This window comes from Triturus cristatus, chromosome 12, assembly GCF_964204655.1.
Source record: "Triturus cristatus chromosome 12, aTriCri1.1, whole genome shotgun sequence".
NCBI classification, from domain to species: domain Eukaryota; kingdom Metazoa; phylum Chordata; class Amphibia; order Caudata; family Salamandridae; genus Triturus; species Triturus cristatus.
Window position 1 is genome coordinate 152,979,054 of NC_140595.1, and position 25,624 is coordinate 153,004,677.

At 46.9% G+C, this 25,624-nt stretch overlaps 1 protein-coding gene across 1 annotated transcript in view; it reads left to right on the top strand.

Annotated features, from left to right (window-relative positions):
- The first annotated feature begins 1,337 nt into the window (after positions 1-1,337).
- Positions 1,338-25,624, top strand: part of KIRREL1 (kirre like nephrin family adhesion molecule 1) — a 428,519-nt gene continuing 404,232 nt past the window's right edge. Inside the window, exon 1 of the mRNA XM_085639055.1 lies at positions 1,338-1,586. Coding sequence (XP_085495181.1) covers positions 1,535-1,586 — 52 coding nt within the window. The 5' untranslated portion in view covers positions 1,338-1,534. The remainder of the gene's footprint in view (positions 1,587-25,624) is intronic.

Sequence of the window (25,624 nt, forward strand, 5' to 3'; positions counted from 1 at the left end):
TGTTTTGTACAAAAAGAGGTGCCTTTTGAATTAGTCCTAGCACCCAATGACTAGTGGAGAAGGCAACCACCAGGCAACGTTGGAAAACAGTTTTCCCACTGAATGATGGGCCACACTCCCATCCGAGATGGATGTGACATAGAATGTGGTAAATGAATTTAAGCATACCTAGCACTTTGCATATTGTTCATCTGCAAGTTAAACCACTTTACTAGCAGTTGTATTTAAATTAACAAAGCAGTGGAGTCTGGGACTTGTAGTTTGGGATTAATACAAAAACTACTTGCAAAAATGAAATCCTCTTTCTAGCACCATGTCGCCTTGCCATGGGAGAGGAGTTGGCCTATAAGGGTTAGGGTGATCGACCTCGAATCTGGGGAACTGGGTTCGAGTCTCGGCAATGATGCTGAACAACCTGTGATTCTGGGCAAATCACTTAACCTCCCCGTGCCTAACAAAAATGAACGTGTCTTCATGTAATGCAACTGGTGCTATGTAAAGCGCTCAGATACCCGTTTGGGGTCAAGTTCGCGCTGTATAAAACTCAGAAGAAAACAATCTGGTAACACTGCAGATGGTAGAAAAGTGAAACTATGGCATACATTGGAAGACCGTGTTTCTGTGCCTTAAGAGTAGGCAGGAAAATTGGCCAAATAAAGAAAATACTGAAGAGTTTAATGTAAACCATAAGTCACTGCCCACTTCCTTTCATGCCTATTCCGACAGGTCGGTGCTACCAAAGTCCTGCACGGCTGGTGAAAAGTCAGTCGGATGCCTGCCCAGCATCACCAGCCTCTCGAGGCCTGCTCCTAAATCCCTCATATGTGCCTAAAATGTGAATAGGTTTGTGTGTGACTTCCGCGCCCCTCAGAGCCGCCGTCTGGATCGGAATCTTCCTCCTCGACTTCCGAATAGAACCAGCCGCCTCTGGGGACCGGTCCTCGCCGCCTCAGCGCCTGCATCCCTCCGAAGGAAAGGAAGTGAAACGAAAGCCTCCATTCCCCTCTCCGCGAGCAGGAGGTGGGGAAACCTCGAGGCTGGGGGGAGGTTTAGTATTTCCATCCCTCTGCACAAGGAGAGGGGAGGGACAAAAACTGAAAGAAACTCCAGCAAAACAACCCCAAAAATCAGAGACAAAGTCCCCCCGTTTCCCGGCTTTATCAGAACTCCTTCCCCGCAGCTCTTCAGACGCTGCCCGCCGCATTAAACTTCCAGCAATTCGGGCAGTTCCGCTGGGTTTTTTAGCAGCGACATTCGCGAATCCTCCGGACTTTGTTGGAGTCAGTCTCCTCCCCCCGCCCGCGGAATGGTTCATTCCCCTCTGAATCCATCCCTCTCTCATTCCAAGACTTTTTGTGTGCGCGAGAGTGTGTGAGAGGCGAGGGGGCGGACGGTCTGGCGGCTCTCTTCTGTGGGGGATGATTTATCTGGAGGAACAGTGAGGAGGAAGAAAGGAAGGAGACACCGAGGGACAGACACCCCCTTGTCGAGCCCCCCGAAACTCGGCCACCGCCCGGGGGCTGAAGAAGGGAGCATGCTGGTCTTGGTCATCTGGATTTTGACTCTCTCGGACTCTCTGTCTCAAGGTAGGACCCGAACTTCTGCCGTCTTTTGTGCGGGGCTGTGCTTTGTGCTCGAGTCATTGCGACGTGCCTGCTGCCTGGCCGGGGGTAGAAAAGGCAGCATGTGCCCCCTCCCGACTGTGGTAAGGGGGGGGGGGGGGGCTTGTAGTCTCTTAGTTCATGTTTTTCCACTAGAAGTGCCGCGCATCATGTGCTCGGTGTTAGACACGAGCTGAGAGAGCCACAGAAGTTCACGGGAGAGCTCTTCCGAAGTGCGCACAGACGTCTAGGCGCAGAGCGCTTGGGGGCCGCTTTCAATGCGCTTTGAGTGTGTTTAGAGGAGGGGGTACACACAGAAACGTGTCTGACACCCGAGGGAGGACTTTTCACTTATTTACAGATCGCTTGTTGGCACGTTTGTTGTTGTCCGGACGTCATGTTTTGCATGCTTAGGGGGGATATGTTTGGTGTGGGCGGGCAGAATGTTCCTAAAATTTTCGGGGTTTGCTGTTAAGTGGTTTGACGGAGGGAATGATGTTTGACTTCCAACAGACTTTAGTGTGTGCCTAGAACGACCGTCTGTGTGCGTTGGATGTTTGGTTGCGGGGGGTCACACGGACCAACGAAACTCGAGAAAGGGGGCATGTTGTCCCAGTATTAAAGATTTCGTGTTTCCCTTGTGCGCGTGCCTGGATTGGGGGGGGGGGGGGGGAGTTGATGTGGGCTCCCTAGAAGAGGCTCCTTGAGGGTCCAGCGGTCAGTCCTGGTTCTCTGAGAGAGCTGGGATGTTGGATATTGTCGCCCCGCTTCCTGTGCCTGCTGGGTTGAGGGGGTGAGGCGGCAGGGTCTGAAACAGAAGGGGGTTGCTTTTACGCGTGAAACTTTGCGTTTCTTTTGCACGGCGAGCACTGATGGGTTAGGAGATGAATCCATCGCTGGTGAGGAGTCTGGGAGGGAAGGAGGTGAGTGAATGTGGGAGAGGCGGCGCGTGCTGCCCGGTGGACTGCACTGAACCCCTTACGCGAGGAGCAGAACACGTCTGTGTGAAGCTCCCGAGCATGTTAGTGCATCTCTTGTTCGGGGAGGGGGCGGGGCGTGGCTCGTGCACTCACAGTGATGGCCAGGCACGTGTTGGGGCGAGGGGCGCATCCCATGGCATCTGTAGGGGTCAGACAGGGCAGCCCCTCACCCGCGGTCTGCGTGGGAATCCACACTAGTGCACCTTCACGCGTCCGGAGGGAGAAGGCGCCGCCTAGCGGCAGACGCTCCTAGTCTCACTCATTAAGTGTGAGCCTCACACTTTGGAGAGCAGCCAAACTTCCCTGGGCTCGAACTCTTACATCGAGTCTCACACACTGACATTGTAATTTGTATTACAATCTTAAGGCAGTCATGGTGCCTGGACAGAGAGGGAGGATTCTGCAGTGGTGTTCTTGAAGATGGCCTGTTTGTGGAACTGCCCTGGTTGGGGCGAACGAGTGTGGCCTTGGTGAGGAAAGGAATGGTGTCAATAAGAGGGCGCAGAAAAGATAAGTAGGGGCTGGGTGCGGACATAGCGGCGCAGTCTTGGTCACAGGGTCCAGTCGCAGGACAAGAGGGGCTGGTGATGTCAGAGGAGGCTGACCTCAGGCCCGGGGATGCACCCTCACTTGTGTGATAAGAATTTGAGGTACACTGGGGAATACTTGGGTTCGGGTGAGTGGACTGCTCAAACTACGGGTTGTAAAGCACTGGGTACCGGTGGATTACGGACGTTGCGTAATACAGGTGCACAGAAGTAAGTTTAGTTTCCAGACGAGGGTCTGTTTGTGTGGAGTTCAAGGGGGGGGGGCGTTCACATGCCCACATACAAAGCCACCTTTAATAAAAGTGCAATTCGGGCACACGCATCTTCAAATCTCGGCCTTACTACAACCACACACCCCTCCAACTACAAGTAAAGATCCGCCCATGTAATGACTGGACTGCGGGTACTCCGACACTAGTGTCAGTTCAACGCTAGACAAACACCAGATTGCATGATCTAATCTAGCGCTTGCGCCACCAGGAGACCCTTTTAGTCTTGCTGCGCTATATTACGTCAATATCATGTCAATATCGTGTGGTGAAGTTAGGGTACCTGCCTGCCGACCGGGGCAGCGCCGCGGCACACAGCAGTGTACATGTGGAATTCAGAGGGAGCGCGTGCAGCGTCACCGTGGCCATTAGAAAGTGCGCGTGCGCACCGATCTGCCGCTATCCAGTGCGTTTTTAATACTATACTGGTCTATTCTGTAACCTGCCATTGTCCGGTGTGATTCACCCCTAAACAGTACCTAACACAGACAAATACAATGTCATTGGATCACTTTGACTCAGGTGAGCGAGTGTACCTTGTCCATAAAGGGTGCCCAGATTCAGAAAGCGCCACAGGACCGTGCACAATGTAATAGGCGCTATAGAAAAGCACATGACATAACGTGGGTGGCACGGCCCCGCAGGGCAGGCATCCTATCGAAGGGATGGCACGGGGCACCTCTGCTGCTGCCCCCGAGCGTGTCCAGTCTCTGCGGACATAAGGCGCGGAGAGGCCGAGAAGCGCTATAGAAAAGGTCATGGCATAACCTGGGTGGCACAGCCCCGCAGGGCAGGCACCCTGACATCCTATCAGAGAGATGTTACGGGGCACCTCTGCTGCTGCCCGAGAGCGTAGCTGGTCTCTGCTAAAAAGTACCGCTGAGAGGCCGAGAAGCGCTATAGAAAAGCCCATGACACAACGTGGGTGGCAGGGCCCCGCAGGGGAAGGCACCCTGGCATTCTATCCGAAGGATGGCACGGCGCACCTCTGCTGCTGCCCGAGAGCGTGTCTGCAGACATATGGCGCTGAGAGGCCGAGAAGCGCTATAGACCAGCACGTGGCATAACGTGGGTGGCAGGGCCCCGCAGGGCAGGCACCCTGGCATCCTAGCCGAGGGATGGCACGGCGCACCTCTGCTGCTGCCCGAAGCGTGTCTGCAGACATATGGCGCTGAGAGGCCGAGAAGCGCTATAGACCAGCACGTGGCATAACGTGGGTGGCAGGGCCCCGCAGGGCAGGCACCCTGGCATCCTATCCGAGGGATGGCACGGCGCACCTCTGCTGCTGCCCGAAGCGTGTCTGCAGACATATGGCGCTGAGAGGCCGAGAAGCGCTATAGAAAAGATAACGTGGGTGGCAGGGCCCCGCAGGGCAGGCACCCGGGCATCCTATCCGAGGGATGGCACGGCGCACCTCTGCTGCTGCCCGAGAGCGTGTCTGATCTCTGATGATATGTGGCGCTGAGAGACGGAGAAGCGCTATAGACTAGCACATGACATTACGTGGGCGGCAGGACCCCCTGGCATCCTATCCGAGGGATGGCACGGCGCACCTCTGCTGCTGCCCGAGAGCGTGTCAGGGGTCTGCGGAGAAGCCGCTTCTCGAGACAGACAGACGGAAGAGACCTGTGGCCGATCAGCTGCTGCCGGCGCGGCAGGCGTCCGTTGCCTCCTCTTACAGTCACCTGGCTGCGGGCATTACAGGCTCCCACCGGTGAAATGACGGCTCTACACACAGTCTTAATATCCACGCACTGTAAAATCGCCCCCCTCTACACCAAACCTGTAAACCAACAAGCGCTTCCGGATTTCAGCAAAGCGCTGTTTGTTTCTCAATGAAGAAAAGATGGAGTAGGAGGCTGGGGAGGCAGAAACATCCACAGACATGTGGGTTTAATCGAAAGAAAGGAAATGCCAGAGGAAGACAGAATGTGTGTGTTTTTTTTCCCTTTACAGAAGCAGCCTTCTTTTAAAGCTGAACGCAGGAGGGTTGCATTCCAACGTCATTTTGTTTTTCTTTTTAAATTAACGTGCCTTGTTCTGCCTCCTACCAGTAATTCTGTAAAGCAGAGCTTTTATGAAGTGTTTACTTTGTAAAATACCAAGTGCTGGTGCCCAAAGCTTTTCTTAGTAGCCCTCGGACGGTGGGTTGGAGGTGCCCATTATGTACCCAGACCTAATTGTCTTGGTTCCACATCATATTAAAGCATAAAAAAAAGTGATGGATGGATGGAATGCTGGAATTCATCTCAGCCACTGTTAAATCACTCAGGGCCGCATCCCAAACCATCTTTATTTTGCACACCACGCCACCACAGTTTGGACCCAGCTATATGCAAATCAGTCTTGACCCTGCTCCAATCAGAACAGTCCAGCCCGAACTGCCAAGCCAGGTGTCCTCCCTGAACCAGAACACTAGCAAGCCAGGGCCGGTTTCACCCTAGTTATGGGTTCATCAGCCGGGTACAACTTGGTTACAGTGTGCACGGTACCCACACCTGTGCGTACCCGTACCACTTAGGGCGGCACACTAAAGTACACAAAAAAGTGATGGATGGATGAAATGCTTGAATTAATCTTAGCCACTGGTAATCAGTCACTCCACATCTTGCCTATTTCTTCCACACTTTACCTTTCCTTCCTCGTTATCTTATACTTTTTTTTTGGGGGGAGTTTTATATAGCACAAACTAGTCCGATACATCAGGTATCGGAGCGCTTCACATGAGCACCAGTTTCGTTACAGATGGACACATTCATTTTTGTTATGCACAGTGAGATTAAGTGATTTGCACAGAATTACAGGCTGTTGAGTGTTGCTGCCGAAACTCGAACCAGGTTCCCCAGCTTCGAGGTCCATAAGGATACATCCTCTCCCCTTTTTCATCCCTACTATCTCTGTCTGCATTTTTGACATTCTGAGAAATAGTCTGGAGGCACTAAAAAAGTTAATATAAACAGTAGTTGTATTAAGAAAACAGTCCATGTTAGAATGTTTAGTTGTAGTCCTTGTTTTCTTATTATATTTGCAGAGATTTATATTATTGCTGCTGCCGATGTTTGTTAGAGGCATATGCAGCAAAATTCTTTTGATGACAAAGCCAGCAATGTAATAGAAGACAAGCCTATGTTGATATTGTAGTTGTTGAAGGCCACTTTGTTAGATACGGATATAGCCGACACGTGTTTCGCCTTGTAGATGTCTTCTTGGCTTTTCAATCCTAGAAACAGCTTGTCAGAATATAGTGGCTAATAAGCGGATGTCAGTTGTGAGGGGCTGTGTGCCGCTCATGGAATTGAGTGAAGAATTGTGAACTGGTGGTCATTTCTAAGAAAGTTGTGTAAAAAGCTGGGGAAGTTGAGTGGAGAGCTTGCGTTAAGGCCTTTAGGCCATTATCGGTTGTAAGTCTCAATGTTACTTTCTTTTTGGTCTTCTTTCCCCTTTTTTAGCCTTTCTCTGTCTTTTTCGGGGTCAAAGCCTGATGATGAAAAACAAGTCATGGTCCCCAAAAAAGAGTGCCGGTGAACCCCACCTGCAACTAATGTCTCAGATTTAGCACCAGTTTTATGCTCCCACACTTTTGTATTCCTGTACTACATGGTATCTTTCCATGGTACCACCAAGTAGCTTGTCTTTACTCTGGCCAGTGAAAATTCTGTCGACTGTGACATCAAACTGATCTAGCTCATTAGAGGTTCAATCGGTGTGTGCGCAATGAAAGGAAAAGTATACACAATAGATTAAGAATGCAAACTGTTAAGCAATTTAGATATTCTGTGTGAAGACATTTTAAACTTTTCATATCTAGAGGCAAAGGACTGTAGTAATTTGCCCAGGATCACACAATTTCTTCGAAGGTAGAAGCCAAGATGATAAATCTTGTTCAGTGTGTTTCCACAGCCAGTAACTTTAACCCACCTTTTCTCAATAATGTGAAAGGTCAACACAAAAGTACGAGAAAAACAGGAAAGAAGCGAGGGTGTAAAAAGAAGTTAGTGTTGTGGGTAATTCTAAATGTGGCTTGAGAGGTGGCTGTGCCTGGCGTCTTTCTACGTTTGTATTATAGTGGTGTTATAGTGGGTGTGCGGGAAGGTAGGGGAGAGGGGAGGGGAGGGGTGTGGCGCAGAGGCCAGAGCGGCCGACTCCGGAGCTCACGGTTCAATCCCGGCACAAGGGGCAGCTCAGCTCAGCACTCTGTGACTCTAAGCAATCACTCACTTAATCTTCCCGACGGCCCCCAGCGCCTTGAGACCACATATGGGTCACTAATTGGCGCTTTACAAATACCGGATGCATAGATACATACAGGTAACAACCATACCTGCTTTGCTTCTCCTCTCTGCTCCCAAATACCACCCAACCGTCCACCGGCAGGGGTTGTTGAACCTTGGGTGAAAAAATGTAAAGTGGGCCGTTGCAGAAGTTTCTTCTTCATCTTTGTAGCGACAGACTGACGGACAGCCGAGAAGGGTCCTGTGAGAGAGAGAGCGCGAGCCCACTGATGAGATGGGGAGATGGCGCCCGGCAGCGGGGGCGCCTCTGAAATCCAGCTGCTGCAAAAACGCCATTTTAAAGCTTTCAATGGACCCATCAGTCTTCATTTTTCGAAAAATAATTCCCAGTATCTTATCTAAATGAAATCCATTATTCCGCGTCCCCTTCAATCACTTCGCCCTCAGGCTTTTTCGCCGAGATTTGCCCGCAAAATTGAAATATTTATTCATGTTCTGGAAGGTTCTCTCAACAATTTTTTTTTTTTTTTTGAGGAGATGGGAAAATTGAAAAAGCAAGGATGGTAATGAGCATGGAGCGGTGGATGGGGGAGAGGGGCTGAGGTGTCAAATGATATTAAGGGGAGGCCGTGACGTGGGGGCCCATCTTTCTGTCACTTTCCTTCACACGAACAGCATTCCTTTCAGAAGGTAATGTAGGGCAGGAAGTGTAATGCAACCTGTCATTTATTAGGGTTAGTGTGTTCCATGCCCCATTGGGGCAGGTGGAGAATCGAGACCTCCAAGCATATGTTGCGTGTGAGGGGCAGAACACGGAGAGTAAGACTCCTGCCCTTCCTCTCAAAACCTACAGAGACCAGATGCAGTGGCGTAGCTGGGGGGTGGACCGCCCTAGGCGGCCCGAGTTTTGGGGGCGGCTACCACCCCCCCAACCCCGCTCGTACCTGCATGAATTGCCAGGACCCCCCTCTTTCGATCAGGTCGCCATGAGCGGCCAACGCAGGCGCCGCCCATGGCCTAGATACACCACTGACAAGATGCGGAGTCTACAAACCCTGATCGATTGAGGGGAGGGGGTGCTACATCCATCTTTTTGAACGGTTTTCATTATATAACTTTGTGTAAAGGAGGATTGTTAGCTCCACACACACCAAATTCAGAAGTCTCTTTGTGTTTACATGATGGGTGTTCTTAACCATCTAGAATTTGCTCCTTTTCTTCACCCCAAAGAGAAGTCTGAGTTGATCCTGCCAAGATGCAATCTTTACTTAGTCCAGTGCTGTTTAATAAAAAAAAAAATATATATATATATATATATATATATATATATATGCAAAATGTGTTCATGTGCTTTTTTTTCCCCCATGCTTTTAAGCCGAGTGTGCTGTGTCTGTTTATCATCATAATTGGGGTGTTTGATTACTGAAGGCGGGTGTAGCACATCTTTTCTGGCCAGCCTGCTGGGCTCTGGTCATGCCTACAGATTGCTCTCCAGGGCCCACTTTGTCTCTTCTGTAGTCTCACCAGCCACAGAGTCAATGGCCAGAGGTATGTACTGTAGACGCTGGCAGAAAACCCCAGGTGGGGTTGGTATGGACGGGGAGGCAGAGTCTGAGGTGTGGTTGATACTGTGAGCGTTTGTGCCGAAATGGTTATAGCTAAGCTAGTATCTGTGTGGCCGCAAAGACACGGCATGTGCTGTAAGAGTTCAAAGTGCTTAGACCAGCACGTGGAGATCCAAAACTGGGGTGACGCTTTCTCCCACCTCGCCCCTAAAGCTTGGAACAGGCCCTCCTTCCACATCAGAGCCGCCTGCCCCGTCCTGGAATTCTGCAAGAAACTGAAAACCTGGTTCTTCCCATCTGTCCTCCTCATTTGATTCTGTGTCCTGCTATTTTTGTATGTTCTATTATGTAACATTTCTCTCATGTAACATAACTGGTTCTATTGTACAGCGCTCTGACACCTCCGGGTAAAGTCCGCGCTTTATAAAAATGCATAAATAAATAAATAAATACAGCCCGGGTGATCTCCTTCTCAGAGCCAGGATAACCCTGCGGGTGATAAGCATGCTCTGCAACGTTGAGTAATGTAACAGTGACATGTCTAGAAGATATGGAGAGTCCCAGGGACTTCAGGATATGTCTGAAGTCTTCCATGAGGAGATGGCAGCCCCTGCCAGGGCTAATGAGCTTGTGCTTGACGGCCCGGCATGAGCGAGACAATCTCGGGCAATAACAGAAGAAATCATGGTAGGGAGGAATTTCTGTGGCCAAGGGGCTGTAGCAGAAACCCTCCTACCCAGACCCTATTTATTGTGATGAGAATGTACTGGAACCGGATGGAATGTTGGCACAGTATGATTTTCCTTCGAGCACCCCAAAGATAATACTGGTCTTCATACTTCCCGTGTTTTTACTCTCCTGAGCAACCTGTTGTTGTTTGAGCTGCTTCCTGTCTTGCGCTCTCTTTGCGAAATCACCAACTGCATCCGGGTGAGGAGGTGCCCGTGGACATGGCTGCATAGTAAGCAGTCTGAGAGGAAGCCCTCAGTGAGTCAACGGAGCAGTTCAGTGATGGCAGCAGTGGGACTTGTCAGGGAATTTTCCAAAGTTCTGTAGAGTTGTGGCAGTCATATGGCTCTATCTCGCGGGGACATCATGCTGCAATTGCCGGGACAAATTCTGTGGTGTTAAAATTGTGCAAGAAATTTTGCTCTGGTGTTTGCACCAAATGACCAGTGCAAGTGTGGCGTTTTTGACTTGGTTCTTTTAATTCAATTTTTGAGGTGCTTGGTTGGTTGCTAAATTGTTCTCCAGCAGTTTTGCAATATGTAATATGTCTCATAGGACTTACATTACAAAGCAATTGGAGTGTGGAATGTTGTTTCATCTCTTGTGTAGACCTCAACAGCTTTCAAGCATTCATTTTCAGTGTAATTTTTATAAAAGCGGGAAAAACTGTATCCTATGGGGGTGGTCTTATGGTCTTCATAACTTTTAGTGTGGTCCAAAGTATGAAGTAGTATTGACTGAAGGTGGAAGGAAGGTCCAGGATCTACTACAAGCACATTTAATACATCAGAACAACATGCATAAAAAAGAAAAGCTTTAGTTCCCCCCCCCCCCCCCCCCCACACACCCTCAACCTATTTTTCAGGTGCCCCCATGCGAGAAAGTGTGCATCGACATCCTCATCGGAAGTGTGACCAAGTCTTGTGACCCAAAGCGGCCTGGTTTCCAAGACTTCTCCCCGGGCACCAGGAACTTCAGTCCTCCTCATGTTGTATTTTGTTTGGTGGTCTGAGGCGTCCTGTTGCTCCTCCCCTGTGCGGTACTTTAGAATACAATAGTCTGATGTGATGGGTGGGGCTCGTTGTTGTTTTTTTTTTTTTTAAGTTGCAAGCTGTTCATTCTGTGAAAACAAGCAATGAAATATTCAGAGCAGGAGCCCCCAGGGAGAGGTGGCTTCACAAAGAGAGGGTTCACATAGAAACTGTTGGCTAGCTTGCTTGATGACAAGCGTGCCGCTGGCGAGCTGGTTTTTGGCGCTCTTCTAAGAGACAACAGTTTGTACTTTCTCTTGGTGCTAGTTGAGATGGGAGGCATTGGAACACCTTGGCGTGCCGCTGCCCTCTTCGTTATCCTAGTTTTGGTCTAAATCCTTGGCGAGATATGCAATTTTCTCCATGTCATGTGGGACCTGCCCCTCTCCAGCCATATGAAGGATATCCGTGATTGTATTTAATGTGCCATTTAAAAAGCAACTGTTTGAAAACGTATTCCTATATGTGCTTTAAGTGTTACACGTGGAAGATCGTCACTTTCCTTTCCATTCTTTTTAAAGGCTGGAGACCAGCTGTTGCTTTAATGACATTGAAGTTTTGAGAGCATTTGAGATTGGTTGCGATGGGATGGGAGTTGCAGGCTTGGTGGTTCTCGGATGTGAAATCTGGTTGCGGCTGCTATACATCTCTTTTTAATGCATATTCAGGTGTTAATATGACCCTACAACAGTAACTCTGTCTTGCTTTGAGGATTGCACCACAGATTAGTCATTTCTGAGTTGTAGTTTGTGGGCACCGGTGAGTCTGTGGCCCTGCCAGTTTATAGTTTGTGGGTGAGGTTGATTATTCTGTTGACTGGGTGTGTCTGTCGGCCTTGCTAGGTTGCGCCCTGTTTCCTGGGTTATTTGGATTGGGTTTTGGCCGGTCGGATGTTGTGTGAATGGATTAACTCAGTCTGGTGTTGGTGAGTGTGATCTCCATTAGCAGGCTGTGCAGAGTTGAGGCTATGAGTTCTGTTTAGACGTTTTCTGATGCATTTTGTTGTGGGTTGCTGGTGGAACGACCTAAAATACTGAGAGTGATTTTCTGTTTTCTTTTCAATATTATGGGGAAGGTCTCCATACTCAGATACTATGGGCCATATGTACGTAGCCGAATACCGGTCGGTAACGGCCGATTTTCGGTAATTATACCGTTACCGACCGGTATTTAGGCTTTTGACATGTAGGGGGCTCATTTCTGTATTCGGTAATTTACCGAATCGGTAATTTTACCGATTTGGTAAATACCGAATACAGAAATGAGATGTAGGGGGAGTGTGTGGTGGGTGTGGGGAGTCGTTATTTACCACCAACTGTAAGTTGGTGGTAAATGACAAATGACTCAGTAAATAAATTTTTTAGCTGTTAGATGTGTGCAATGTGGCAGACACACATGCCCTCAGGGCATGTATGTGTGCCACATGTGCACACATGCAGAAATCAGGGGTGCAACAGGGTGTCAATGTGACACCCTGCCACTCTTGATTAAGCTCCCCCCATTACCGATTCGGTATTTACCGATTCGGTAATGGTAACTGGCTTCCCATTGATTCCTATGGGCCTCCTGGCCCATAGGAATCAATGAGATACAGGTTGCCATTACCGAATCGGTAAATACCGACTCTAAAATACCGACACTTACCGATTCGGTATTTTTTTTCCTACATTACATTTACCGATTCATAAATACCGAATCGGTAACATTCGGTATTTATGAAGTGGTAAATGTAATTTACCTACATAAGGCCCTAAGTATCTGAAAAGCCTTAGGATGTATTTGGATAGAGGTTAGTTGAATGAGTGTGTAAAAACTGCTTGAACCTGTGCAGAGCACTGTGCCACCTGGTCATCACTTAGGTTTGATGTGGAGGCCTTATCTTTCAGTCCTAGCCTCTACCTAATGTCGACATTCGACCCACGGCTCCGTAGGGAGATTCTTTCGCGACATCACTCAAACTCCAGCTCTTATATTTCCACTGGTCCTTGACTATACTTCATCTTCGATAGTCACTTCCTATTGACTCTAAGTCTGTGTGTGTCGTTAATCTCCAAGTAGACTAAAGAAAGGAAGTGATGGTGTCTCTAGTACATAGTCCATGTCAACTTGGCTGTTTCTCTTACTGTTCACTGTACAGGCATTTTTACCTGGTTATAAGAAGAGCAGAAACATGCACACCTGAGATGCTGCACAAAGTTAAACAGAAGGTCCATGGGTCCTACATCCAGTTGGATGCAGACATTTGGGAGTGGGGTAGGCACTGAATTAAAGAAATTGACACGGATAAACATCAGACCTAAATATTGAAAGCGTAAAAGGAAGTGGGCAATGCACACATACTAGGCGGGGATGCTTCGGTGGTTGTCCGCTGTTAGGGTTTCTTTATTAGAACAAGATCCGAATGAACGGCAACTTAGGATGTTGAACAACATCGAATCATGGAGTGTAGACGTGAGGAAATAGATTGTCATCTTCCAGCTGTTAAGAGAAGCGTATACATTTTTTTAACTTTAGGCATTGGTATGTACGGAAACAACAAAAAGTTCAAAAACAGAACCTTGAGTGTTACGAAAGGTGATTGGGCATGTGGCGAGGGGATGAGGCACCAGGAGTTTCAGATGGTTCTGTCCGAATGTTGGAAAATAAGTACCAAGTGAGCGCTGTATTGGCAATAGCAAATGGGATGGGTCTGCTGAACAGAACTAAGTAGTCAACAGTGACCGGTGCCACTTAGAAGTTGAGCTGTATGAGGGTGGAGAAAAAGTCGCTGTGATGGAAAATGGTAGTAAAATTGTGTGTGTATGATAATACAGTCTTCGTAGAGTGCAGGCGATAGGCTGTTTTTGCATGAAAATTGGCACTGAGTATTAATGAAATGAAATGAAATGAAAATTAATTTATAACACGCAACTTAGCCCAGTGGGCGTCAAGGTATTATAGAATAGTAAGGTTTTGGGTAGTATCGGGGGTGCAGGTTTACCCGGTAGATTTCTGTAGTATGGCTAACACAAGTATACCTTTTGTAGCTAGGTGCATAAATGCTGACAAGGAGACTAAGTGGCAGCATCTGTGGACATAAAGTTAGGTGAGGAATCCTTGATGTAGAAGAAATTTTGCATCTGAGACCGGAAATAGAAGGGATACTTCAGGCTAGGAATAACTATACAACACCGACTTGAGTCGGTGGAAGAAGGAACATACCTAAACCATCTCATTCGCCTTGCTCTTGAGAAGGGTTGTGACGATAAACTCTTGCTTTAAAATGAACTTTTAGCGCCTATCCCAAGCACAGCTTGCAAGATATGCTGCATTTTTTCAAATTGTGGGTGCTACAGGAGACATAACGGATGGCCATGCCTATTCTTATGGAAAGTCCTCAAAAGCCGAGGCATACAGAGCGGGAAGAAGGTAGCCTTAAATTTACTTGATTCTCTCGAGTGATACAGCTTGATCCATTTACGTGTGTTTGAAAATCGTCGTCACAAACATGAAAAGTCACAGTAGCATACTATTCCCACTTTGTCCACCAGACTGGTTATATATGTTGTAGCTCAACTTTCCACTAAATGAGATTTGCCCATGCTTGTACACCTGTCGCAATCTATGGTGATGTGAACCTTGTGGCTGTTCGTTATTGTCAATTCTCTTCACACGCTTTGTGTGTTCAGTCCTAATTTCTCTGGTTCTACCACACCAAGCACTGAAGTGTCTACTCGGTTGAAGAGGGCACTGTTCCTCTGACCCAGAAGCACAATGAAAATGTGTTGGTTGTGTAATATGGATCTGCCCACTCAGCCAGTGTAGCCTACATTCCCATCATAGATGCCCGTTTCTCCTGTCTGCCTTTCTATGAATTTTAAATCTACCTTTTTGCACATATTATGTTAGTAATTAGGTTACTCGTGCATCACATCCGTATAGACCTAAGATAATAGATCATTGTATTTGCTGCCCTAAGTCACATATGTTATGTTCCCCCAGTCACAGGGTGGTGCCAAGCTGGCATACAGCCGGTGCCCAGTAGTGCCCTCTCTCCAGTCCTGTACAATCATTTTGACCATATTTTCCAAATGCACCCTCCTACATTAAACAACTGGGAGAGACCTGGCAAACCTTGATGCCATGTTGGATCATCAATCTGATGATAGCACGTCTTGTGTGACGTCACCATTTGTTACACTGGCACTTGTTCATTCGAAAATAGATGTGTCTTGATGTGTTTCTGCATAAATATTGGTACACAAATTATCCTCAAAACCACCCATGTATTTCAAGACGATGGTCTCTTGATCATGGTTTTGGGTCGGAGGCTCCATCGAAAACCTTTTTTGCTGAGTCTGTGTTTCTGTAGTTCCTGTGGCGGAGGATCGCATTCGCCGCAGGCACACACTGCCATGCATTAAAGGATAGTGCAGATGAACTTCCTGTTAAGGGAAGGGGAAAAAGTTAGAGGAATGCTCTCTGAATTTGGTTTCAGGATTTCCTGTGAAAGTTGACACCTTGCATGTCTGCCAGCTGGCCGCCACTTGTGGAATACCAATTCCCTTAAAAGTGCTGGACGCGGAATAGCAATGCGGGCTGTCAGCAGAGTGACAGGGCGCGGAGCTTCGTGAGCACAGAGCGTGCTTCTGCCTATGTTTCAGGAAAATGGTGGTCAAATGTTCTAGGAGAAGGCACACCGCATTTTGTGAAGGTGGTATGCCCTTTTTTTGTTAAGGTGTACCAAATTTAAAGCTTTCAGGAGCTTTGGAACATTTAAGAGTCATTTCTGGGATGCCTTTAAGGGTACCCTTGTGGGAACAATAGTGTTAACATGCACAGTTAAAGTTATGAGCCACTTGGCTGTCTGGATGTAGCACTAGGCGATACATCCATTAATTGCTAGGTCACAGAGTACGGGTGACTCTTACTTGACTCCGTCTGCCAGCTGCTTAATGTCTTGCATGATGTAGTGTTGGTGGCTGCCTTCCAGTTTGCAGGTGGATTTGTGGTTGCATCATAAAAAGCATCAACGAAATTAACAGCTAGTTGGCAGCCTCTGGAGAAACACTGAGGATTTGATGGCCTATACGCCTTGCCCTCTAAGTCTTTGACTTTTGAACACAATCCTTCGAGGCCGTGCCGTTCGCACTGATGTACCTCTCTCTTCATAACTATCTATTGCTCTTTAATGGCCCGATTTTTTAGACTCTACTTGGGTGACCCTTCCGTACTGGTCTTCAAGTATGAAGTGCGCACTGATACCGCTCATTTCAATATTGTCAATTTCACAGTGATGGACCGATTCTCCATGTAGCACAGGTCAATTCCACAAAGATGTCCTAATTCCGTGACTCTTGATCTGTGGTTAATTTTTTTTATTTTTTTATTTTTATTTCCCAAAGAGACACGAGCATATCAAATTAATTCATTTCATTAAATTCACAGGGCAAATGACAATCTTCATTTAAAAAAAAAAAAAGTTACAGATGCATCGAAGAGCAATATAACAACCTAACATCACGGTCCACTGGATCATAAGGCATCCTCAAAAACACAGGGCATTCAATTTAGAAATAGGTCATCCCGGATAAAAACATAAAGAAAGGCAATCCATTCCAATCACCTTAGGACAGCACTAGATACGTCAAAAGCCCAACCCAATCAGACCGTTGCTATGTGCAGCAATCAAGCGCTAAGCCACTTCTATGCGTCTAGTTTCCCCGCTCATTAGGGAGTAGTGAGGGATCTATGGTTTTGTGGCTCTTGAACACATTTTGGATCCCTTGCAGTGCACACTAGCATACCTCCTGCCTCAAAATTGTCTATTCCACAGTGATGGCTTTGCCGATATTTGGAAGGCGAGTCTTTAGGCTGGGACTTCTCATTTAACGAGCCATGCGCAGGAATGGCTGTTGGTGTCATTAGTTTGAACATAAAGTCATGTTACTAAGAAGGCAGAGATCTCAAGTGATCAATAGTCCAAGATTCCCCATATAAAAAAAATAATATCTGCCGTTGGGAATACTATTTGTGCAACAGTTATAAAACTTTGTGGGAACTGCCGAAATCCACATAACATTGAGCTGAAACCTGCTCATGGCAAGAGGGTGGTGTATGATCCATTTGAGATTTGTCAAGTTTTAGAAGGAAAACGCACAGTGATCCAGTCCTGGTATTTTAGATTCTCAAAAATGTATCCTAATTATCTCCCTCCAACTCTTTCCTGCACTGAGAATCTGATGACAGCGCTGTAACGTTTGTTGAGAGAAACCCGCGATGGACCCCAACGCCGACGCATCAAATTATATAAAAATGCATCATTAAAGGGGTGCCTCCAGCTGTGTAGGAGCGTATAAATATCGACGTGTCACTCTCCTATATGCAAAAATGCAAAGCAAGAAATATGGTATTTTGGCTAATAAGAAATAGGGACGGGACAAGATTATGCAGGCGCATAAGACCGATTGGTTGTTATTCTCGAGTGAGTTCTTTTCTTACATTTTTATTCTTCCTACCACTTGCTTTGGGTCCACATCTGGTCTTAAAATATTGAGAACGATATTTGGCATCATATGACCTTGTCATATGGAGATGTTACTTTTAACGCAAACATTATATGCCGTGCACAAATGAAGAACAGAAGCATTGAATGTAGTATTTTGTACTGGTTTTATGCAGAGATTTGTAACTGCTAAGTGTGCATGTAAGTATATAGCGAAAATAATTTTTTTTTAAAAAGGGCTACTGTAAACAAACAGAAATAAGAACCCCCAGCTCCTTATTTTTAGGGGTGGTGTTAATTAAGTCCAACAAACGCGCCATAACATGAACTTTTTTTGACAAAGGTTAAGATCATGGAGTCAATTGCTCCCATCTTCAAGCTGCAGTCTGATCTACACAAAGCTCCTGTATCTGATGTGGATGCTCCAAGCGCTATTGTAGAGTGACACACAGTGCAGAGCTGTTCCTCTTCCTTTTATTACACACATCTCATTTGGTGTGGACTCGCTGCCAGGCTCCTGTTATTTCTAAAAGGTATTTATGTTGGCTGGTTGGGAGGCATGTGTTTTTGGGTTTCCTAGCTGGGATATTTGCATCATTAACTACTGCATCCTTCAATGAGACAAAGTACATTTTACTAGCACCAGGAGTTTGGCATTGTTTCTGGGGTCTGGTGGCACAGTGGACAAATGCATCCACTGTAGGGGCCTGTGTTCGACCTCATGGTCACAGGTTCTAATCCCGGCGGGTCCACTCAGCCTTTCATCCATCTGAGGTCGATAAAATGAGTACCATTGAGTTGGGTAACAATATACATCTGTTATTCAGCGCCTTGAGACTTTCGGGTGATACGTGCGCTATACAAAAGTACATGTTACGTTTTTATGTTTTTGGTGCACTTGGTACCCTGTGCATCTTCTTGTGGGGGGTCGGTACTAAGGAACTTGCTGCCTCGGGAGATGGTGGCTAGCCCTCACAAGCCTGACGGCACGCTTCTCCACAAATTGTCACTTGTACCTGGCAGACTTATAAGCTGGCTAATTCTGAGTTTTCGTTCTGGGAAATGTCTTACAGGAAATCCCACCTTAAGCAAGATGGCTGAAAGTACGTTCAAAATGGAGATTTGTTATGACATCAGTGTTCCTCCTAATGGCCGAACACAAATGCAGTCCGTGGGAAAAGCCAGTTGAGAGGGCAAAACCAGCCCCCAAAAGTGTATGTCTAGGCGCCTGAATTTATATGATTCTAAAAATAGTTGCTTATACGTTTAGTGTTTTTTATCCTTGGTCCTATAAATTATTTATTTATTCATAATTAGTGGCGGTCAGCCGCTAGTGCTGATATTGAACCACTCCCTTTAGGAAAGTAGTTGTCTCTGCTTTGAAAGCTGATGCTGGGTTTACCAGATAGATTCTCCAAAGGCTCTTTCACAAAGCGAGGCATTGATACCAGGGCGTGTTTGGCCTGGGGGGCAAGAAGTGTTGAGTGCTTGCATCCAGTAACCGCAATGGAGGACATGAAAGGGGGTTTCCTTTGTTGTTGTGTGCCAAGGTGAGCCTGTGGTGTAATGTAAGATCGCGATGAGCTTCAAGGCATACGCCTTCTTTGTGATCGGAGTCAAAGCTCTCCTCTTTTGTTCTGTAGTAGAGGTTATAGTTGGGAACTTACCACACTGCAACACCCTAAAATGACACATCGGCCACATTTTATTTTTGCCAAGCTGTCCTGTCCCCTGTGAGTGGAACATGTTGATATAGAGAGTTTGATGGCAATAACATCAGGACTCCTATCGGCATCACTTGGCAGATTTTTTTAATTTGATGTATCTATCATATTTATTTATTTTTAAGTATAGGACGTTGGCATTGCTTCTGGAAACTGAGTGGGTTGTCTTTTTTTGTCGGTGTAATCTTCTGCTCTTGAGGGTTGGTTGGTGGCTCCATGTTGGCTCATCTTCATTTGATGGCTGTCTGCTACTTCTGGCCATAGATGGTAGCTATGGGACACACCTTCTTTGGGATGTGGACCAAGAATGTCGGATGAAAAGCCTTGATGAAAGGAGTGACCTCATACCTCAGATGCACACGAGGCCTGTGTTGTAATGCATGCACTAACAAACATTACAAAGAAAGGCCACCTTCCCAGCTTTGCTTCAATCCCTTCTTATGCAGAATTGATGTCTCCTCTTTTTGTTGACTTGAAATGATTGCAAGTCCTTGAAACACATTAAAGATGCTCACCCGCATTACATTATCTTGTTCCTTAAAGCCATGAAACCCGTCAATCTTTCCATGAAGATCTGATCGTGAAGCTATATCCAAGTCCAATACGTCTCAATACTCAATTATATGAGGCACTAAAGCATCAAGGCAGGTGTTTTGCATAAGTGTATGAAAGTATAACCACCGGTCAAAGTCTCTTTGTTTGTTCTGCTGATGTGAGGACTGTTTGGGTATGTAATACCTAAGGAAACTGTTGAATACATATATTTTTTTGTATTGTAGGAAATCTGTGCTTGAAATGTTCTAATTTGTGACTATGATTGTGACATCCATTTTGACATCCTTGAAATGAGTTAAACGTGCTTTTTTCAGTTACCATATATATTGGTCGGTGTGTGTGTGTGTGTGCGTATATATATATATATATATATATATATATATATATATATATATAATGTGTGTGCATATGATATATAATGTGTGTGCATATGTATGGGTAAATATGTGTGTGTGTGTGTGTATATGTGTATATATATATGTTTAGTGCAGTTTGTTTTGTTAACTGTTATTGATTTTTTTTTGGGGGGGCAGATGTATAGATCTAGGATATCTTATGGGGGGAGATGAATAAAGGGGGGGGCTTTAGAATGAATACAATAAAAGCAGGCTAATTGAAAACACGTCTCCCTCAAATGTGACAATTATGGGCAGCCTGGGGTAGCTGCTACTGCCCCTGTAATGCCATTTGCTGGCCTTCGCACTGTCCTGGTTGATCCTGGTTTCAGGAGTCATGAAGGCAGTGGTAGTAGCAGACAGTAAAGGGGGCTCCAACATCCCTTTACATTCAGAACTTCCCGGCCATTATGGTTTCCCTCCGCCGCCAATAGAAGGCTGGCAGTGGGTTGGGTTATCTTTGTGATGTCATCAAGCGGGTGGTCGAAGGAAGTGTGATGTCACTTCCTCTTCCGTTTTGCTGAATTAAGTCCATGTGTTGGGTGTGTGTGTTTGCCGGTGACTGTGTGGAGCAGCGTGGCTGCTGCTTGGTGGTATCTATTTGAACCTCCTGCCCTCTTATCTGGGCCCTTGGGAGAGCGTCAAAAACAAACTAATCCAGAGGTATTTGTTTAGGTTTATGATCCGAGCTAAATAATGGAGTAAGCCCCATGGCAGAGCTGCATCACATGAATAATGTAAAGGGCACACAATAACACCGTGCGCTCTGGCAGATCACAGAACTGACAGCTTTTTAAGTCAGACTGCTGGGTGTAAAATGGCAAGCTATGGAGGGCTGTGTTTTTTTCCTCGGTGGCTAGCTGCATTCACTGTATTTTCTACATAAAATGAGAGGCGGTTAGCAAATGTGCACTGTCGTATTCTGGGTATGGGTGAAGATTTGTGGACATTGGGTGACTCTTTCGGATATCAACCGCTTATCAACAAGCTTCAAGACACTTGAGGAATAAGCAAACACAAGGAGATGATGGACGGAGCGCTGAAACTTTTCAGACACTCACACCCAGTCCCAGATCTGGGCTGAATCCATCATTGTTCTTTAGCTCACTTCGCCACCCCAGTGCAGACCCAGCCGTATGCACATCAGTCTTGACCCTGTACCTCCTGGAACATTCCAGCCTGAACAGCCAAGCCAGGTCTTCCCTGGACCAGTAACAAGCATCCTGGGAGGCCCAGACGTGGGTTCCTTGCTCACTTTGCCACTAGATTCAAGCTAGCCTGGCTGATGAGGGGTGTTGCCCCAAAACCGTCTGCAGGATGCTTGTTTCCGGTCCAGGGAAGACCTGGCTTGCCAGTTCAGACAGAACTGTTCCGATGAGGCACAGGGTCAAGACTGATTTGCATATGGCTGGGTCTGAACTGGAGTGGCGAAGTGAGCAAAAGTATGATGGATTCAACCCAGATCTGTGACTGGGGGTGAGAGTCTGAAAAGTTTAAGCGCTCCGTCCATCATCCTGTGTTTGACTTGAAGAATAAGGGCATAAGTCTTGTTTATACTATGGTACAACCAAACCCCTCTGCTGATGGCTGTTGCAGTAGCCCCTGGAGATTTTAAATCAGAAACGTGGCAGGAGGAGTAACTGACAGGGGAACTTGACATTTTGAGAAGGCAGTGTCTTACGGTGACCTAGCACCATAATGGTCCTTGAACAACCTTGCAGCGGCTGAGGATGAAGATGACCCATGATCAGTAGCCCCCCTTCAGGACTCCGCAGGGTAGCGGACGGCTAGATCCCCTTAGTCATTAGAACAGTGGGCCGAAGACACCTGCAGCAAGCCTGTTAAATTTGAGGGTTTTTCAAAGTGGCACGCTTACTCTCGAGCTGTCGGACTGAGCCTGCTTGGGTGGGCTCCTGCTCCCATATTTTGGATCAGGCACATCCTTTGGCTTTATGCCATTGACCGCAACCTTCTGCACGGAAGATGAACCAGCCGTGGCCCGTGCAAGGAAGAGCGATGGGGCCGGGAGGGGCGATACAGACAGCAGCTAGGGAAATTTAATTATTTATTTAATTTCCCCTCGTCGTCGTATGTAGAACCCCCCTCCCCCCTCCCAAACTGGCCCCACCGCCCTTACTTGCACAGGCCGCGGATGAGCTAAACATCAGTCTGGGCCAGGGCTCTAAAGCTGAAGACCACTACCTTCTCTTTATAGTGGTACCAGGGAGTGTGGAGAGGTTACGTTATTTGGAAACGATGCTGAGTGGTAGTGCCCAGGTCCATGCTCCGAGACCTGCATTGTTCTTCCATCCCGAGTCTTTCCTTTTGTCTTTTTCTACCACCTATTGATCTTCTGCATCTCTCCTCCCTCTAATTACCTTTCACCACCATGCTCACTCCCTCACTCCACCCACCCACTCCATGCAAACGCTGTCACTGAGAGTGGTAATTTTGTAGCACAAGTGCTAAGCGCCCCATTATCGGAGTGGTGGTGAGAGCCTCTTCTCTTACCAAGCACGCGACGTGTTGCTCGTTAGAGCAGTCTCCCCGGAGATGGGTGATAATGCTACAATTTGCTGAAATTGAGGCAATATCCAGAAAATGCATGATTTTTCCTCTCATTGCAGTTTGAAATGCACATTACTTTCAGATTCACACCAAGCAAGGTCTGATAGAGGGCTCAAGCGGATCCATCTTCTAAAAGTAATAGTCGCGCATTTCCAACCATTCGCCTCAAACAGGAAATGAGATTTGTCTTTAGCTTTTATTTCAACACTTCCTCTTCTCGTCTGTTGTGCACCAGTGTGCTACGCACATGGTATCGGCACGCAGTTACCAGGTTAGCACCGAAGATGGGGGTCGCATATAACCAACGTCCGTCTGCCCTTTTTTTATTTCTTCTTCTTGTGAGTTTACTTTTTTTTTTTTTTAGTTCTTTCATGGTTTGTGTCCCTTGTGAAACTGGGAGAATCAATATTTGTCTTTGGAGAAATTGTATAGTGCTTCACAAATATGGTACATTCTGCCGCAGAGGGCGAAACACTGTTTGGGCCTGAAATAAGAAGAGATCTGTGAGCATTGATCCTAGATTCTGGCTTGATACTTTCCTCCTATTCTGGTCAAGCCTTCCATGGGCTTTGGCAATCCCCCCCCCCCCCCACCCCCCAGCTGTTATTGAGTCCTGCACCCATCATGCTACACAATCTATTGCTTGGGTGCAGTCCAGATTCCTGAACTCTGCTTTACTATTGCATCCATGCTCTGCACTGCTCAACAGGTCCAAGCCTATCTTCATGGCATCGATGCACCCGCATGCTTTCACCTAGATATTTTCAGTCGAAAGCTGCTAAAGGCCATGATTGCCGAATAGAAACGCCACCTAGTCCTGATTTCACCTTATGCAGCTTTCTTCCTTCACCCTACCCTTCTTGTCTACGTACCTCACTCTTGCAGGTTCTTTTTCATCAGTTTTCCTATATTTCTCCTTACTCTTCCTTCCATTCTCTTTTGATCTGGGTCAAAGTCTGATGATGAAAAATAAGACTCGGACCCATACGAGTGCCGGTGCCTACCAGCTACACAAGTTAAACACCGCAGTGGCCCCTCCATTAGGGCGGAGGAGCGCCGCCACCACCCGAAAAAAGAAACCATAATAAAACGGGGTTTAAACCACTTTTATTTTAATCCCCTGGAACGTTTTCACAAATTGACCAACAAACAGTGCCCTCAAGGACAATATGTTGCTGTATTGAATATCTCTGCTGTAAGGCATCAAGCTCTATGTGCATTTTTCCCAAATTTTGTATTCAATATTTAAGGAAATATGTTGCGAAATTTGCAAAAATGACTTTGGAATGTAGGACACCTACACCCATGTCAGTATTTGAGGTGCTGCATCTAAACTGGGACAACCTTCTGCAGAAATGAAATGGTCATATTTTCAGACAGCATTTCCAGTGTAACCTTGGTTGAAAAAAACACATTTCGAAGTCCCGCCTTTTCACCAATTACACATCATTTACCACAGGAGCCTGCAAAGGTCTGTAGAGCGTAGCGAGTTTGGCATGGACCATGACAATGTCAGAATATCTCTTGAATTTGGGTTATAGCCACAGGCATGTAATAGTGAAAAAGAGCAGGATGTAGATGTAGTGACTTTCGACAGTGATGGAAATGCACAGAAATTGCTCCAATTCTCTTGACTATACTGAGTTACTTAGGGACTGAAGGACGGGGGTCCTTGTTTTTGATGTGGAGGAGACAAACGCTCGCGTATGCACACAGTGACATCCTCCGCGTGTCAGCGTGCTGCTTCCTGCTCAACACAGGGCCGAACTGGCTATTCAGACACGCAGGCATTTTCCTGGTGGGGTGCTAGCTAGGCTCGCGCAGGCGCACACTCACAGTAATGTGTCGGTGTGCTTCTTCCTCCCAGACTGACTACTCAGACACGCGGGTATTTTCCTGGTGGGATCAGTCTAGGAGACTGCTTTCAGAGTTGGGTTTGCTTCTGTGACCTAACCGTGACCTCGTGGCCCAAATTTGGTTATGGCTTCCTGCACTGTGGGTTGGTTTGAACATAATTGGTGGGGCGGATTTTGGTTTTCAGCCAATCCCTGTCCACCTTGTTACCTGTTCTTCACCATTTATCTATGCCTTTTTTAGGTCTCACCTGACCCAGCGCATGCGCTGGTCTGGCGAGACTTATTGAGAGGGCTCCAAAAAGTTCTACCAGGCCAGCCTAGAGCTACAGTGCATGTGCGCGGGCGCGCGCGCGCGCTTTACCGCAATTACTTTCACTTTCGCGGCCGCACGGCCGCTTTGATGATTGATCGGGATCACCTTCACTTTCGCGGCCGCACGGCCGCTTGGCATAGCCAGTAGGTCTTGCTTTTGGAACCTTATAAGTATTTAGTTATGCAACTGTTGCATGGCTAAACACTTATAAGGTCCCAAAGGCGAGACCTATTGGCTATGCCAATGCTTGTTATTTATTGTTCACATGGTACCAGCTTCAGTCAGCCGGGTTTCAGAGCACTATATGTAGATGGTGTGAAGACAATGGAGAAGAGCCAACCATGTATTGACTAGAGAGTTAGCCAATCCGATATTGCCATGTTATAGGTACACACAGAATCCCAGCACTTGATTTAAAGGGTGGTGGTGAATTAGGTTAGTTAATGCAGCGTTCCCCTGGGTTTCCTCTTTTCTCATCCACACCACCCTGTACAGTTTTTTACCCTTTTTGTTTGGTTCCTTTTTGCCTATACACACCTCTCCCTTTTTACTGACCGCGTTACAGATGAGTCTGCGTTCTGCCCAGTGAGTTAAGGTTGTGACTCTATGAAAGTGGTCAGGTGTTGAGGAGAAGAGCAGCCTTAGACCCTCGCCGTGGTCACCAGGAAGAAGTACACACGTAGGGTTTCCCGCCTTCTGTCAAAGAGGTATACAAGTACCCATGAAATACAGTATGCATACCTTCTGCCCCTTTCCACCCTACCCCTCTCCTCG